The following is a 16,039-nucleotide window of genomic DNA, read 5'->3' on the forward strand; positions in this document are numbered from 1 at the left end:
ATAACTGAATCAATAAGAAAAAGGTCCTCTTCTTCAGTGCAACATGGAATGAAAAGTTCCAAAAAAGTAGATAGTAATGAAATACATATTGACTGTTATACTCACACTGTTTTGTACTTTAATACAACACAGCTTAGAAATTAAAACCAAAAGTCACGGGCAAAGAAAAGGTTTTGCATGTGTGTTTGCATGAGTTGAACACTGCATGCTCATATTTTTGGAAAAGGCCTTGACTTTTCTGTTGTTCCCTGCTGTTTCTTGTTTGTGATTTTAATAGTTTGGGAAATTAAGCCCATTGTACTATTGCACTCATTCAAGATGGCCTCAGGCAAGAGCATCGGCTAAATACTAATGGTGCAGTTAATTTAACATAAAGAAAGCGGTTCTTCTATAGTCTCAATAGAGTTATTGAGAAGGAAAACAACACATATTGGCTCTCATATGGCTTTGAACAAGGTCTGCAGATACAATAATACAATTGGAGCATGTTATATATATGTTTTAGTTCACACACAATATGTTTGTGCTTGCTCTTTTCCCTTGTTTGATCCGCCTTTTACACCTGACCCAAAAACCCTGACCTTGACCTTTTAACCCCTGTGAAGAGCATGCAGCGCGCCGCCTCCTCCGACACCCTGAGCGCCATGGCGTTCAGCAAAGCCGACGCCCACCTCAATAACTCCGCCCCCCTGCATGATGTCAGGCAGCAGCTCAGCCACTCACAGTCTATGATCCTGCCTGAGAACGGCAAGGTACACGAGGTCACAAACTGTGTGAAAAGCATTCACAGACAAGCAGAGAGAATAGGAAAAATACAAATACACTTTCACTAGTCACATGCAGATATACACATAGAGATGAATGAACACAGCTGATGGTGCCCACTGCCTGTCTTTTTCCCAGTTGGTCCACCAGTGTAGAGATTACTCCTGCAATGTGACCAACATCGTCGTGGAGCCTCCGTCTCCGTCACCTGAGAGCTCTCCGGACAGTGACGGCTGCACACCGGTGAGACAATTATGCTTTTCACTCTTTAAATAAAATTGACCTACCTGCAATTGTAGTATTTTACATTTATTTAATATTATATGTGTGATACACTGTTTTGCACTGCATCTTGGCATCCCGAACAACTCTATCAACCCTCCTTTTAAACTAATAAAACCACCATATAGAGGGTTAATTATACAAGCAAATTAATGAATGTATATGATCCTGCATGTGTATTCGTTGTGCCCATTAATATTGTCACACGCAGATCCATCACCAAATACAAGGCAATGGTCATAAAGCTCTGGTAGCTCTGGCTTTCTATTAACCTTTGGAAGATTTTGCAGTTATTTAGCATAATCCACTGACATATCTGTAGACAGATTATGAGTGGAGCAACTTTTTTTAAAGTAAAAAAAAAAATGGAGTTAACTGTCCAAAGTGAGGATTTGGATTTACAGTATAGGTAACTTCTGTATATGGAGAAATACATTTCCCTTGAGCTTCCCGAAACATAATCTTCCAATTCCTTGAGCATGAGAACTAATGTGCAAATGCAAATTAAACAAATCTTACATCAGCACTCTATTTCTTTTTTCTCTGCTCTCTCCATCCCCTGCCTTCCTCACTGTATTTATATACTGTACTCGACACTAATAACTCCATAGTTGGCATTAATTCTGTTCTCTGGCTGCTTTAAACGGGGACACACCGCAGTGGGAGACTTTAGAGCAGCTTCCCTCCTGCCTTTTTTTAATTTTTAATTTTTTTGGTGATGCAACAGTCAAGTTAAATGGGTTTGCTCATGATGCGGTGTCTCACAGAGGAAGAAATGCCTCTGCTGTATTTTACTGTTAATATTTCAACTTGTTGTTCATTCAGGCTATTTTTTGCCTTCTCCGAGTGATAATATTAATGTGACAGTATAAGTATTTCTATGTGAATATTGCAGATGCAGGTGCACTTAAAAAACTTTTGAATGTGTTCTCAGGAGCTGGAGAAAGCCGGCCTCTTGAACAAGACAAAGATTGCAGAAGGAGGGCGGAAACTAAGGTGAGGTGTCCTGAGGCTGCCCTTAAAGTTTAAAAAGTTAAATTGTATCTTTCCGTTTGTATGAATATAGTGTTTGGAAAAAATGAAGGGAATGTATGATTTTCTGTCCTGAATCCCATCTTAAACTTGGGTTTGTTGAGTTGCAGGAAAAACTGGAGCCATTCCTGGGTGGTGTTGGTCGGCAACAGTCTGGTTTTCTTCAAAGATCCGAAATCGCAGACACCTTCCAGCTGGGTAAGACCTCTGACAATCTCTGTGTTTAATGATTTTAGTCCAGGTAATGTCGTGGCATAGACATAAATACGTTTCTTTTTCAGTATTCCAAAATATACAGTATATTTGTGTTTAGCTGAGTCCCAGTAATGGCACACATTAAATCCTCTTTTCATAAATCAGGTCATACAAACCTGTAACAGGTGCTGTGTGTGAAGGTTGGTTAGTCAAAAAGGTCAAATAATTTGGTCGCCATTTTTAGAAAGATATATGGGTCGATTCAGTCAACTAAGTGTTGAGAGAGTACACCCATAAATTCCCAAAAAGATTTTTTTGTGTGTGTCTGTTTTCAAATTCATGAAATATATATATTTTTCTTGTATGTGTATCTGTTTATTGAAAACAGAGACCAGGAAACAGTCGCCCTGAGAGCAGTGTGGATTTAAGAGGAGCACAGCTGCACTGGGCCAACGAGCTGTCCAGCAAGAAGAATGTCTTCAAGGTAAAAAAAAAACAGTAGAATAACTAATAAATCAGATTTTTTTTCAAAGAAACTTGAGAATTGCATGATGTCAAGATAGCGTTTGAAAACCCTCAAAGAATCCCAGTAATTCAAGAAGTTGTTACATGTTTATAAGTAAGCATAAAATGCTCAGACTTAAGTGACCCCTTTAATTTTCATTTGTAGAGTTGTTGAGCTGATGTACATTTGAGTGCAGACAATGATATCTGATAAGCAGTAAAACCAAAAATAATATTTCTGATGAAGGGAAGTAAGAGTAGGAAGCTCTTCATTTACCCGGTCACTACGGGTGACCATCACTGTGGAAGAGGAAGCAGTAAAAATATTTATTTTCTAGTGAAATGTTGCAGATTTTGTGTAATTCTAAGCGCTGTCATTTAAAATCAAGAAAAGTCCATGATTGAGGTTAACATATTGCAGCTTTAGTTGAAACTGTTTGACGGAGACACGTGAAATGAGAAAAAATTTGAGAAAATGTGTTTACTTCACTTCCCCAATGGGGGAGTTTTGCAGACATTTAATTTTTAATTTTTTGCATATCACAAATGAATCTGGTTTGTGAATGTGTTCTAGCTGAGGACAGTGACAGGCAACGAGTTCCTGCTGCAGTCAGAGACGGACTCTCTGATCAGAGAGTGGTACAGCACCATCCAGAACGTCATCGACAGACTGGTGAGGCACAAACCACACACACACACACAAACACACACAGTTGTACTTTCCATGTACCACTTCTCTATTAGTGGTAAAAGGGGTTTCCTTTGCATGAAAATAATGTCACAGCCTTAGTGTATAAGAATAAGGTGCCTTTCATTGCAATACACAGTGATCCACATCATTTAACTCTTTCCTGTCATGTTATTTGAGTTTTTATCTTTTCAACCAAAAACATATTAAGATAATTCATAATAAAAATAATAACAATAAAAAAATAAATAATGATAAAATAAATTATCTCCCAGCTATGTATTATTATCTTTTTCCCTACAAAGGCCCTGATATATACCATCATAAATCAGCCCACTTACTGTAATCAGATGTAGACTTTTTTTAAACCCCTCTTAATCCTCAAATAGCAGATAAGCTCTCATTTAAATGCTTCTCTGCAACTCTGTTGGACTTGCCCTGATCCACCAGTTTGTAGTGTTACGTTTGTATATGAATCAGTTGACACTGCAAGCAATATCTCCCTCTTGTGTGTGCCTTCCAGGACCGTGAGAACCCGTTAGACAATGTCCTGCTTTACTCCCTGAGGCGAGCGGGCAGCGTGGAGATGCTGGAACACAGTGGAGACGAGGATGAGAGGAAAACGTCACGTAAGTCACATTGCAATCGTCATGCAAGGCCTCTTGTTACTGCATTTGGACCCTGCTTTCTCCCACTCCACCTCAGCTTTACTCTCACTCCATCACACTCATTCTTCTTCTCTAAATTCAATATTATTTAACCAGGTAAAAAAATAACGCATTGAGATTAAAATGTATTTTCCAAGAGTGACCGGGCCATGAAAGAAGACTAACCCTTATACATTAGCACAACAAACACAAACAATTCTCATACACCACATTCAGCATCCAATTACAGTACAATACAAGATGATGGACAACAATACGAAATCTAAAAATAGAGTACGGTTGAAAGTAAAAAATGTAATCAGCCAGGACAGATCAAATAAATAAACCAATACGTTTCCACAAAGCTATAACTTTACAAACTATTGCATTTACCAAGAGAATTATCTTCTCCGTCATTTAAGCATTGCTTTGAATGTCCCATCGGTAAACCTCCAATACAGGCTTCTTCCATCCCTCCGTCCTCTCCTCCTTCCAGTCTAACACTTACATTTGCACACAGGCCCAGTGGAAAATAATCTCTCTCGCTCCCTCTCCCTCTCCCTCTCCTCCCTCCACAGTTCCTCGCTCTGCGTCCAACCTGGAGAACACAGAGAGGAAGAGGGTGAAGAGCCGTCTGAAGAAGCTGATCCTGAAGAGGCCTCCTCTGCAGGCGCTGCAGGAGAAAGGCCTCATTAAAGGTGACATTCACTTTTTGAAGTTTTACTTTTGGATGCAAATTATTCAGCGGGTTTGCAGTGCAGTGTTGAATAACAGGAGTCCATGGCCCCCCTATATAAAGTATAGTTTTCCGACATGTAAATTCTGACCAATTGTAGGGCATTTCAGGATCTATGTTATTGCTCCAGCCCCAGACACATCTGACCAATGAGTGAGAAGGACATTCTCACGTGGCTTATGCCCCTGCATTTTTTCTCTGCTCCTGATAGGGGTGAAACAATAGGTGTGAAAGAGAACCGAAACTGTTGAAAAACAACCAAATGTATCGTTCTGTTGCAAACCGAGGAAGTGTACAAATGAGGGGATATCTTTCAGTGGAGTTCAGAGACTTCATGCTGATATGATAATTATTTTTGAAAAGCTGTTCTTCTCCTCACAGCTCCTTTTCAAAGATAAAACAACTCTGCCAGCATCCAGCCACAACAGCATTATACCATTGACTTTTAGCAAAAAGGTGTTACCTCATCCACTAGGAGGCGTAACATGGTCGCTCTGCATGTTAGTTATGGTTAGTTCAGACCAATGGAGGCATCTGTCCATTTATAACAGAGTGATGAATACTTAACAATCTACAAGGAAAAGTATAACTGAATAATAGACAACCTAATTGAATGATGGTTAAAGTGATTGTGGTTCTCATGTTTTATATCAGTAGTCAGCACAGGCTGTATCAAAGATAAGACAACTTGATCATACAGCAGAATAATGGAAGCGTACTCTCTGATGTGAAGGGGTTGCGTATGATATTTTTTTTTCCCACCCTATATTGTATACAGTACAGTGTAGTATTGCATCATCAATGGTGAGCCTCCAATCTGCTGGGAACAGAGTCGAAAAACATGGAGGTTTTTCTTCCATTGTGAAGAGTAAATTCAGCACCAGATTATCTTGAGCTTGTAGCTCTTACATCATGTGTTGGCACAGTTAGCTGAGTGAGAGAAAAAAAACTTCTGAACAGATAAAAAGCGTGTGTGTGTGTGTGTGTGTGTGTGTGTGTGTGTGTGTGTGTGTGTGTGTGTGTGTGTGTGTGTGTGTGTGTGTGTGTGTGTGTGTGTGTGTGTGTGTGTGTGTGTGTGTGTGTGTGTGTGTGTGTGTGTGTGTGTGTGTGTGTGTGTGTGTGTGTGTGTGTGTGTGTGTGTGTGTGTGTGTGTGTGTGTGTGTGTGTGTGTGTTTGTGCCTGTCATCACCCTTCAGATCAGGTGTTTGGCTGTCGTCTGGAGATGCTCTGCGAGAGAGAGAAGAGCACTGTCCCTCGCTTCGTCAAACTTTGTACTGAGGCTGTGGAGAAGAGAGGTACAGTCGCTACACACACACACACACACACACACACACACACACACACACAGAAAACACCACCCACCCCCAATCCTCTTTTAGCTCCGTGACGTAAAATTCATCCGACAAAAATGTACTGATAAATGTGTGTGATTGAGAGCTGAACTGAAACGCACAGATAAAAAAAGTTGTGACAGCTGCCCGCCAGAGAGAAGATCTAAATGAGAGAAAACAAGAGTTGTTTGGATGCTGTTTAGATACAATGCTGCTAGTAAATATTTAAAGTCCACAAATAATTCAGTGTTCTGACCACAAAGGCTTTAAAAACATGTTTTTTGATGAATTAAATATTTCTGTGGAGACTTTTCAGGTGGAGACATTTATATTCAAGGTTGTGACAGACTGAAAAAAGGGAAAGTAACAGTTGATAATCATTTGAAGTAGAAAATAAATAAGGTTGATTGTATGAACTAACAAGCGTGTTTGTTTGTCCTGGGAGAGAGGTTCCTTACTCTTCTGTATTTTCCGAGGTTTATCTCTTTTTTGACCCGTTCGATATATTTTTTTTATATATCTCTGTTACCAAAAGGTTATGTCGTCCTATTGCTTATTTCAGTTCAAGGATCAAAGATATTTCATTTTAGAAGCTGGAATCACAAATGTGAGAAAACTATGAAAATGATCACTTCTTTTTCAATTTTTATTTCAGCTCTTATAAAGGTTATAAAGCTATCTAGACAATGTTTGCTCCTTATGACTTTGAGCTGTTTCTATTTTAAACGCGAAACTCTGATCAGATATTAATAATCGATGAGTCATAAGAGCCTGACTTGTTCTTCAACCTCTGACATTGAAACCAGGGAGGTGCACTTCATCCAGCAACACGCTATGCAACGTGAAGAGGAAGTTTTCTAACTATTCATAAGAGGATGTGTGATCGTGGATAAAAATATAACTTATATAAAACGTGTCAATTTGGTTTTGATATGAGTAGATACTTCGACACACAAGTGGAGATTCCCCCTTCTCACCTGCTGTGTGTGCTATGTTTCAGGACTGGAGTCTGACGGCATCTACAGAGTATCCGGGAACCTGGCGGTGATTCAGAAACTACGCTTCCTGGTGGACCACGGTGAGGAGGGGAAGAAAGTCAACTTTTTCATCTCATCATGAATTGAAAAAAAATGTCGGGGGAGGGGGGAGGGGAAGTGGGGGCAGCGGAAGTTGGACTTCTCAGAAATCATTGAATTGTATCTCTTCCTCTTATTTTCATACCTCTATAATTCAAGATACATGCCATCTCATGCGGTTTTGTTCACTCTTATCACACACACACACACACACACACACACACACGCACACACACACACACACACACACACACACACACACACACACACACACACACGCACACTCGCTGTTCACCTGCTTGAAACCTGTCATGGCCTCACTATACCTCCATCCTTTCTGATAAAGCAGACGCAGAGAAAAAGCCGACTGACTTGACTGTGTAACAATTTTTTTGCAGAGCGAGCAGTGACTACAGACGGCCGTTACATGTTCCCGGCTGAGTTTGTACAAGGTAGATCCGGACCAACAACCCCCTCCCCCCCCCCTGCGGCTCTGGGCACTGCTTTTACTCTGTGCCTCCTCGCTGTGCTTTAACATAATGTGAACGCCTCAGTCTAAACTCAAACCAAAACCACCCGCCTACTGAGGTGCAGCGAAAGCCATGCGCTGAGCAGTTTGCTGGTTGTGCTACCATTTGCCTTAATGTATGTGTGTCCCTTAAGGCTTTTTCTGCTTTAAGTTGTCTTCTTTTCTGATGTAATAACAGACAGCAGGCTGTACAGTGAATTGACTCACGGTCCATGGCTGCCACCAAGTGGATGAAACGGAGAATCAGCTACACATGTGTTGTGACGCAATCTATCCATACAGCAGCATCTATCTCACGAATGTTTCTCATCAATAGATTCTTGTTTGCATCATGAATATCTAACTTCCGAAAATGTAGGTCAAACTAAAGCTCTTTGTTTTCTTCCCTCTGGTCCGTATGATCCAATTTGAGAAGCATTGGTCGTGCTTGGATTTTAGAAAAAATGTCTGCTTTTACATGTGTTTGTGCTTCTGTGTCTTTTTCTTACTTTCACAGAGCATTTCTATCTCCCTCCCGCAGCTGCAACAAGCCTTCATGTTCCGCCTTGTAACACTGACACAGATTGACGCTCTGCTCTGTTCACATTGCTGTGATGCCACTTCTTTCTCCCTTAAAGCTGGAGTCAGCGGTTCTGGAGATTGCTTGTACACAAAATCCCTTTTTGTCAAAATCAGTGAATATCTCTTCACTACCTGTCCGTAGGCCTACTGTAAACTAGAAAAAAAATCCAGTGTTAAAACACAGCCTAGGCTCTGTGAAATGGTCCCATACACACACAGGGTATGTAAACAAAGGGGGCCCAACCTAGCTAGAAACATTCCCATTTACAGAGCCTAGACTGTATATTAACACTGTCTTTATTTTTATTTTTACAGCAGACACACAGCACGTACAGGTAGCGGTTGTGATGAAAAAAATCACTGATTTAAAAAAAAAAAATAACATTTTGACAACAAGCATTCTCCAGAAATGCCGACTCCACCTTTTAATTCTATTTTTTTTTTTCTCTTCTTTTCTTATTGCCTTGCTTTTTGTTTACCTCCTGGGACCCTGTCTAAATGTCCCCCTCCTTTGTTTGTCTCTCAGAGGAGAAGCTGGATTTGGACCAGAGCGATTGGGAAGACATTCACGTTATCACAGGAGCTTTGAAGCTCTTCTTCCGTGAGCTCCCCGAGCCCCTGGTGCCCTTTGGCTTCTTCACAGACATCGTGGAGACAGTCAGTGAGTGACCAGCTACAGCCCCATCTTTATTCTCTTCATATTGTACATACCCTTCCACCTAGTGTAGAGATCTTAGTGTCTTTGAGATTTCCTCGCTGCTCACAAAGTTTATACGTAATAAAAATTAAATTCTAATTAAACGGCAAATTATCACCTCTGTATTTTGATAACAAAAATGTATGCTATTGTCGTTAACCAGGCATCAGTTACAAACAATAAAAACTTTTTTTTTTAAGTAAGTTAACCAAGTAGGACGCGTTGCAAAGACATTCAAAAAGGTGACAGACCGAATATGTAAGACATCATTTGGAAAGTTTTTTTTTGTGCTTATGGATTTTGTTTAAATCTGCCTTGTTCCTCCTTTTTTTGGAACTATTGTCTTTTGGAAAGCACAAGTACAGAAACGTTACATCCTGCAAGATTGGTAAAGGAAATGATTTAGGTTCCACTACAGAAAGGGAAGAGAGAGAACATGGATGACATGTATATAAACGTCCCTAACCGGACTCAAAGTGAGAATGTTGCTTTTACATAATCAGCGTCTTAAACCTCTGGGCCACCAGAATGCCCACATAAAATACTTTTTATTCTCACTTTATGTTCCCTCTGATGTGCTTTTATTTTGAATGCTCACAACATTGCTGTGGTTGACATGAGTCAAAACCAGGGCAGCCTTGGTTAGAGAGTTCACCCCCCTCTGTACGCGGGTGCTTTCACGCTTTGTCAAGCTGTGGTGGAAGTTATTTTCTTCATTATAGAATACAGTGTTTTTTTTTATTATGTTTTTTGTCCAACTCTAGAAAATGTTGAACAAAGCCACATATATCATGAGAGATCTACAGAGTCAGAAAAAAACCAAAGTGGTGCTTTCCAAAAAGAAAATGACGTACATTCCTATACTGGAGGAATAATTATAGACTGACAAAAGTGAAATTTATTGAGCAGTGTTGAATTAAAATTATGCGATGGTTTTACTTTTCAAAAAAACCCTCAGTGTAAACCATCAGTGTAAACCCTTAATCTTTGCTGAATTTTTCCATGTGCCTCCCTTCATCACAATAACATAATCACATTTGCATTTTGACACCACTATAAGACATTATTCTATATTTTTCTTGTCAACATATGTCATGAAAAGACCAAAACCAACACTTCGTTGACTTGCCTATCCTGTCATTGCCCGCCTTTCCACTGTTGAAAACAGGCCACAACTATAACAGGGCACTATAGGTTGAGGGAACAGCTACGCCAAATAAAGAGACTCAAAATAAACAATACTTGCCATGTTCATCATAATCAAAGGATCATCCAGTGCAGCAATGATGTTTTTAATAGTGCTGAAAAGAATGAGGAATTGACCAAATCAGGCTTACATGCAGTAAAACACTCAACTGTTTTCAACAAAATCAAAGTTTAAAAAAAGAAAAGAAAAATAAAGTCACCAAACTTTTCCCTTAACTGTGTTTTTCATCAATACAATTGCATCATATATCATACAGATATATATTTTTCTTATCCGTTAAACAGTAGATAATCTGGTTTTACAAAAAAAATATTCAGTGATAAAACTTGCATATCAAAAAAGATAAAAGATTTAAATACATTCTCGGTTATAAACGTTTCTCATTAATCCATGAAACCTTTTGCACAGGGGGTGATCAGGAGTTCATCAGTGATAGTTGATAACTGCACGCTGCTATATCAGACTAGATATTGTATGCTTGCTAATAAGATATAATGTGATATCAGATAGCGGATGTAAATCAGGTTTTCCTATGCTAATAAAGCAGTTGAAATTGAATGCAAATGACTCCATTTATTGGGATGTGACGCGTCTCTCTCTTGCCCTCTCGTGTTGCAGAGATGTCGGACTACATGGACAAAGTGCATCGTCTGAAGTGTCTGGTGCTCAACATGCCTCCACCCAACCACGACACACTGCAGTTCATGTGTCGCCACCTCAGACGGTGAGAGGAAAACCACACACACACACACAGAACATCTCCGGTGCTCGTTTCCATTTGGTCTAACCCTGAAACTGGAACATATTGATAAAGCAGAAATGTTTCCTTTGGAACATTTCAGCTTAAAGGTATAAACCAGATGCCCTCTTAGGAAAATAAAAAATCACTTTTTTTTTTGGTCTTTTAAAATCTGACCACAAGAGGGAGCAGTTTCCTCAACTCATTCTCAGTCATAAGGGATTATTTTGGCCGCGGCGGCTTGTTGCGCATATGCCAGCGCTGTACCAGGGATCACACTGTTGTTAAGTTTGCGTCCGTGTGAAGATGAAACGGCTGGAGCCAGATCAATGGTGTACCATGTCCCGCGAGCCAGTTCCTTTTTTTACAGTACATAAAAAGTGTGTTTTTTACCGCCTATGGTTTTCCCCTTCTTCCACTCCAGGGGTGAGCGTTCGTGTTCTGAGGCCCGTGTTTGTGCCAGGGTGTGGTGGTGGGGCCCCATGAATTTGTCAACTCTGTGTCTTTCTCTCATTTTCTCTCCCCGCCTGTCACTCGTTCTGGTTCTCATTTATTATCTTTCTCTCCCTCTCGCTATACTTCCTCTTCATTCTATTCCCTCTTTTCTTCTACATAGACAAAGTGCACTGATAGGACTGCATCCAATTCCGTTGTAAATGTACGATGACAATAAAGACTATTCTCTCTCTTTCTATCTTCTCCTTTTCCTCTTCCTTCCTTTCTTCCTCCTCTTTCCGTGCCGTTCTCCCTCCCTCCCTCACTCTCTTCCTTGCCTCGAAGGTCCCATGGGAGCCTTGTGGTTCGTCTGCTGGAAGGCATACCAACACCACCGCCGCCACCACTGGAACCTCTCTCCTCTCTTCTCTCTATTCCCTCCCTCCCTCGTTCGCTCCCTCCGTTTTTTTTCCCTTTCTCTCTTTTTTCCTCCTCTCTTTTTAATGTGGAAGTTTTGAGCAATTGCTGGCTGCTCCTGTGGCTTGGTGGGAATGGCATTTTTAGAAGAATGCCTCATGCTGTGGCTTCAAACCCATTCCTGTCCCCCCCCACCCCCCACCAATATAGGTGGATGCGGGCAGCAGAATTAGACACTTATGTGCACCAATGTGGAGTGTAAAATGATGATACATTGACGTGAACATGCATGCAAAGACAGGATGTAGAAAATGCTCTGCCGTGTTTGTAGGATTCATAAAGATGTCACTTGCCGACCACAGGCATGAAGCTGTGCAGGCAGTTAGCAGTCATCTATACGCCTGTAATCCCAAAAGATCAATTCAAGCAAGACTAAGTGTGTACTGCCTTCAAGTTGCAAGATCCCAGATACTTTATTGTCATTGTATGGACATTATGTTGTTGGCAATCAATGCAGCAGCAGTAATAAATAAAGATTTTAAAAAATAAATAAAGGAAAAGGAAAATATATAAACAAAGGCATACTGTTAATATGGACCATTGCAATCGATTTAAAGGGCAATAGTGCTTCCGGTTTTTGACAGTAATCCTTAGCAGCTATAGGTTGTATTTGCAGGTGAGTGTGTGCATGGAGAGGGTAGGGGAGGGGAGGGGGGAATGATGGAGGCTACAGCACTGGGGAAGAAGTTGCTTCTCAGTCTGTTAATCCTTGCTAGCAGCACTTAAAGGGCTGTACTTAGGCACAGGGGGGCTTTGATCTAAATGCTAATTAAATTGACAACACTAACATGCTGCATTTTGTCACGTTTTACATCTTAGTTTAGCATGTTGCGTGCACACAGTAGTGCATGGATGTTCATGTCCACGACGTATCTGCATTTGTACACATGCTAACGTTTTCTAATTAGCACCAAACACAAACTACAGCTGAGGTCGACGAGAATGTCTTGGACATAATTTGTATCTCACAAATTTTGACCTGCTGAAAAAATCATCAGTTTTTACAGTGTTATAACAAGGTATGACAATTGACCCCTCAGGGAGAAATAAATGCATCTGCAGAATTTCAAGACTTTTCATCTCGAAAACCACAAATGCCGACCTCATGGTGGCACTTGAGGATCACACGAGTCATTACACAAGCACATCAGCTGACAATAGTTAATGTTGTTGCAAAATGTCACGGTAATCCATCAGATAGATGCTGAAGTGTCTCAATCTGTGCGAAAGTGGTTGCACGGACCAACACTGCCATCCCCTAGAACAATACCACTAGTGTGACTAAATAATTGAAACCTACAAGCTGCATTAATTCAAAATCTGTTATCCAGAACCACTTTTTGTTTATTCTAGATGTTGTTAAAACTCATCTATTTTCTCTGTGTTGCAGTGTGTTGGAGCACTCAGGCGACAACCGTATGACCACCCAAAACATCGGCATTGTGTTCGGGCCGACCCTGATGCGCCCTGAGCGGGACAATGGCAACATGGCGGTGAACATGGTCTACCAGAACCAGGCGGTGGAGCTCATCCTCAGCGAGTTTGACCACATCTTTGGAACGAGAGGCGCGTCTTGATCGTTTTTCGGACAGACTGTTATGGGGGGAAAAGGGGGGGGGGGGGGGTCAATAAAAGCTCCCAGATCAGACCAAAGCACAACTAGTGCAACGTTTGTCCCCTTCGCCCTGTCATGTGGTGAGGGGAAATGGATTTCACATCAAAAAAGATAATTACGGGCTTAAAAAAAGAGCCAGGACAGAAAAGCTGCTAATCATCCCATCTGGTCTCCATATAAAGCCCATGTTAAAACAATAATAGTAAAACAAACTCAATTTTAGCTGCAATACTCAGCGCACCAGTGTCCTTTTACCGCTGAAATGGACACCCTCCTTGTCACTTTTCCTTGATGCTTCGAACTTGATCCAGATAATATATTTTTTTTTTAAAAGCCATACAAGAGATAAATCTCCTCAAAGCCGGTCCGCATAGTTGAGTATTAATCACTTATATTTATCAAGGAACGTGAGGAAGGATGTGTCTCGACGTAGCACTGAAACAAGATCATCTCACCATCTCACTGTGAAAACACATGCACCAGCACCTCTTCTAGCAGGGTTTGGACTGAGCTCACCTGCAGTGGATAGAGTGGATTTCTAAAAAAATATGCAAATAAGGAGGAATCAATCTGGGTGTGTATATACGTGCCCGCATCTCCGCCAAAGTACAACAGTGTTTAGATGAGGAGTTTTTCAATGCAGAACTGTTCAAAGTTAATAGGGTGATTTCACTGATGGAATGAATGTGCCGAGATGGGCAGCAGTTGATCCGTTGCACCGTTGTGTGTGTGTGTGTGTGTGTGTGTGTGTGCGCGTGTGTGTGTGTGTGTGTGTGTGTGTGTGTGTGTGTGTGTGTGTGTGTGTGTGTGTATGTGCGGACCTTCAGAGCTTCCCTTATTGTGCAAATTTGGTTCTATCTTCTATTTGTATTAGTACAAGCTCCTCAGATTAAGTTAAAAAAATATATTAAGCTGTAAATATGTGAAATACCGTATGCACTTTGCATACAATGTGTGACCTAAACATTACAGTATACTGTATATTAGCCTAATTCAAACTGATACGTTTGCTTTAAAATGAACAGTGTTGTTAAATATATTGCTTGGACCTGATTGTTTAACTCTCCTGCAATAAAGAAAAAAGAAAGAAAAAAGTAACTGATTTGATCTTTGTTGGTGATATTTGGTCAGGATGTGTGTGTGTGTGTGCGTGTGTGTGTGTGTGTGTGTGTGTGTGTGCGTGTGTGTGTGTGTGTGTGTGTGTGTGTGTGTGTGTTTGTGTGCGTGTGTGTGTGTCAGGTTTTTCTTGTACCAAGCCATGGGGTTTGCGTGAGAGATAGTAGAAGTGTGTGAAGGTATGCGGAGCCTCGGAGACGCTGTGGGCGGAGGCATCCCCTGTGATTGGTGCAAAATGCTGCTTTTAATAACAGAACAAAAGAGGAACTGGAAATGCATATGTTTAAAAAATGTGGATCCCCCCCCCCCTCCGCCACCACCCAAACCCTCTCCCTCTGCGGCTTTGGTAATTTTATATTGACTGTGGGTTTGGCATAAGACAAAAAAGAGCAGAAAAGAGGCACAGGGGTGGGGGTGAGCGGGGCTGTAGTTTTAAAAAAAAAGTTTTATTAGATGCATTTCTCAATTTTTCTGTATTTCAAGTCCTGCGAGTGTGTGTGTGTGTGTGCGCGTGTCTGTGTGTGTGTGTGCGTGCGTGCGTGCGTGCGTGTGTGTGTTTGGGGAGGGGCCGTAGCGATGTGCAGCTGATTGATGGGGAGTCCTCTGAACTTTTGATCAGTGTGCATTTCCAAGGTCGTCCTTTTCAGATGTGATTGACGCCGGAATATTTTTCTAGTTAAGTAGGCGACCACACTTGTTTATTTGATCCAAACATACATGTGTGCACACAGTCATCACAGTTTATACATTGATCCCACGGTCGGTGTGGCAGTGTCTTAAGTTTCTCTCTGGTCTTTGAGACAGACACTGTGTCCCTCGAGCCTCCTCGCATTAGATTAAATGTTTCCATTTATTATTTTATGCCTAGAAAAAATATTACGCCCTGAAAATGGTATTCAATTCAGCATTTCATCTTAAAGGTGCACTATGTTACTTTGGGTGTGTCAGAGGAGTGACGTTTTCTAACACATATTCTCATAACTGAATAAACTAACTTTCCTCACAGGAAAATGTGATGCCTGGAACACTGTTTGAATGAATCCTGAAAAGATGCTATTTCAATGTTTTGTTTACGGTAGCAGGGTCCACAGTTTAATTTACAATCATATTTTGGACTTGCGTTTGCTTCCAGGTGCCTCCAAAATCATTTTGATTTGATATATGATGATACAATTATTCAATACTAGGATTTATATCTAAATCAATTACGTTTTGTAAACTAACTGCAGGCTCTGCGAATGTAGACAAATCCCCCTTCCCAGAAACTGCATTGAGCACCTTTTAAGTATTTTTTCACTATTGTTCTCTCTTCAAACTTTGAAAAAGAATGGGGTTTTTCCTGACATTGAAAACCCAGGGGCATTAGAACTGCTAAACTCTTGCTCTATTATGTGTTTTATTTCACTT

General features: G+C 40.8%; 1 protein-coding gene across 1 annotated transcript in view; it reads left to right on the forward strand.

The window, feature by feature from the left end:
* The window catches only part of arhgap9 (Rho GTPase activating protein 9), a gene marked incomplete at its 5' end in the record, with an annotated part of 28,320 nt that extends 14,837 nt beyond the window's left edge, over positions 1-13,483 (forward strand). Inside the window, 14 exons of the mRNA XM_080025422.1 lie at positions 606-752; positions 904-1,008; positions 1,982-2,043; positions 2,190-2,277; positions 2,663-2,758; positions 3,353-3,451; positions 3,990-4,095; positions 4,692-4,811; positions 6,046-6,144; positions 7,181-7,258; positions 7,655-7,708; positions 8,873-9,007; positions 10,869-10,974; positions 13,292-13,483. Of these exons, the coding sequence (XP_079881548.1) occupies positions 606-752; positions 904-1,008; positions 1,982-2,043; positions 2,190-2,277; positions 2,663-2,758; positions 3,353-3,451; positions 3,990-4,095; positions 4,692-4,811; positions 6,046-6,144; positions 7,181-7,258; positions 7,655-7,708; positions 8,873-9,007; positions 10,869-10,974; positions 13,292-13,478 (1,482 nt within the window). The 3' untranslated portion in view covers positions 13,479-13,483. The remainder of the gene's footprint in view (positions 1-605; positions 753-903; positions 1,009-1,981; positions 2,044-2,189; positions 2,278-2,662; positions 2,759-3,352; positions 3,452-3,989; positions 4,096-4,691; positions 4,812-6,045; positions 6,145-7,180; positions 7,259-7,654; positions 7,709-8,872; positions 9,008-10,868; positions 10,975-13,291) is intronic.
* Positions 13,484-16,039: the final 2,556 nt, after the last annotated feature.

The sequence above is a fragment of the Ammodytes marinus genome (genome assembly GCF_949987685.1).
Source record: "Ammodytes marinus genome assembly, chromosome: 4".
Taxonomy (NCBI): Eukaryota; Metazoa; Chordata; class Actinopteri; order Uranoscopiformes; family Ammodytidae; genus Ammodytes; species Ammodytes marinus.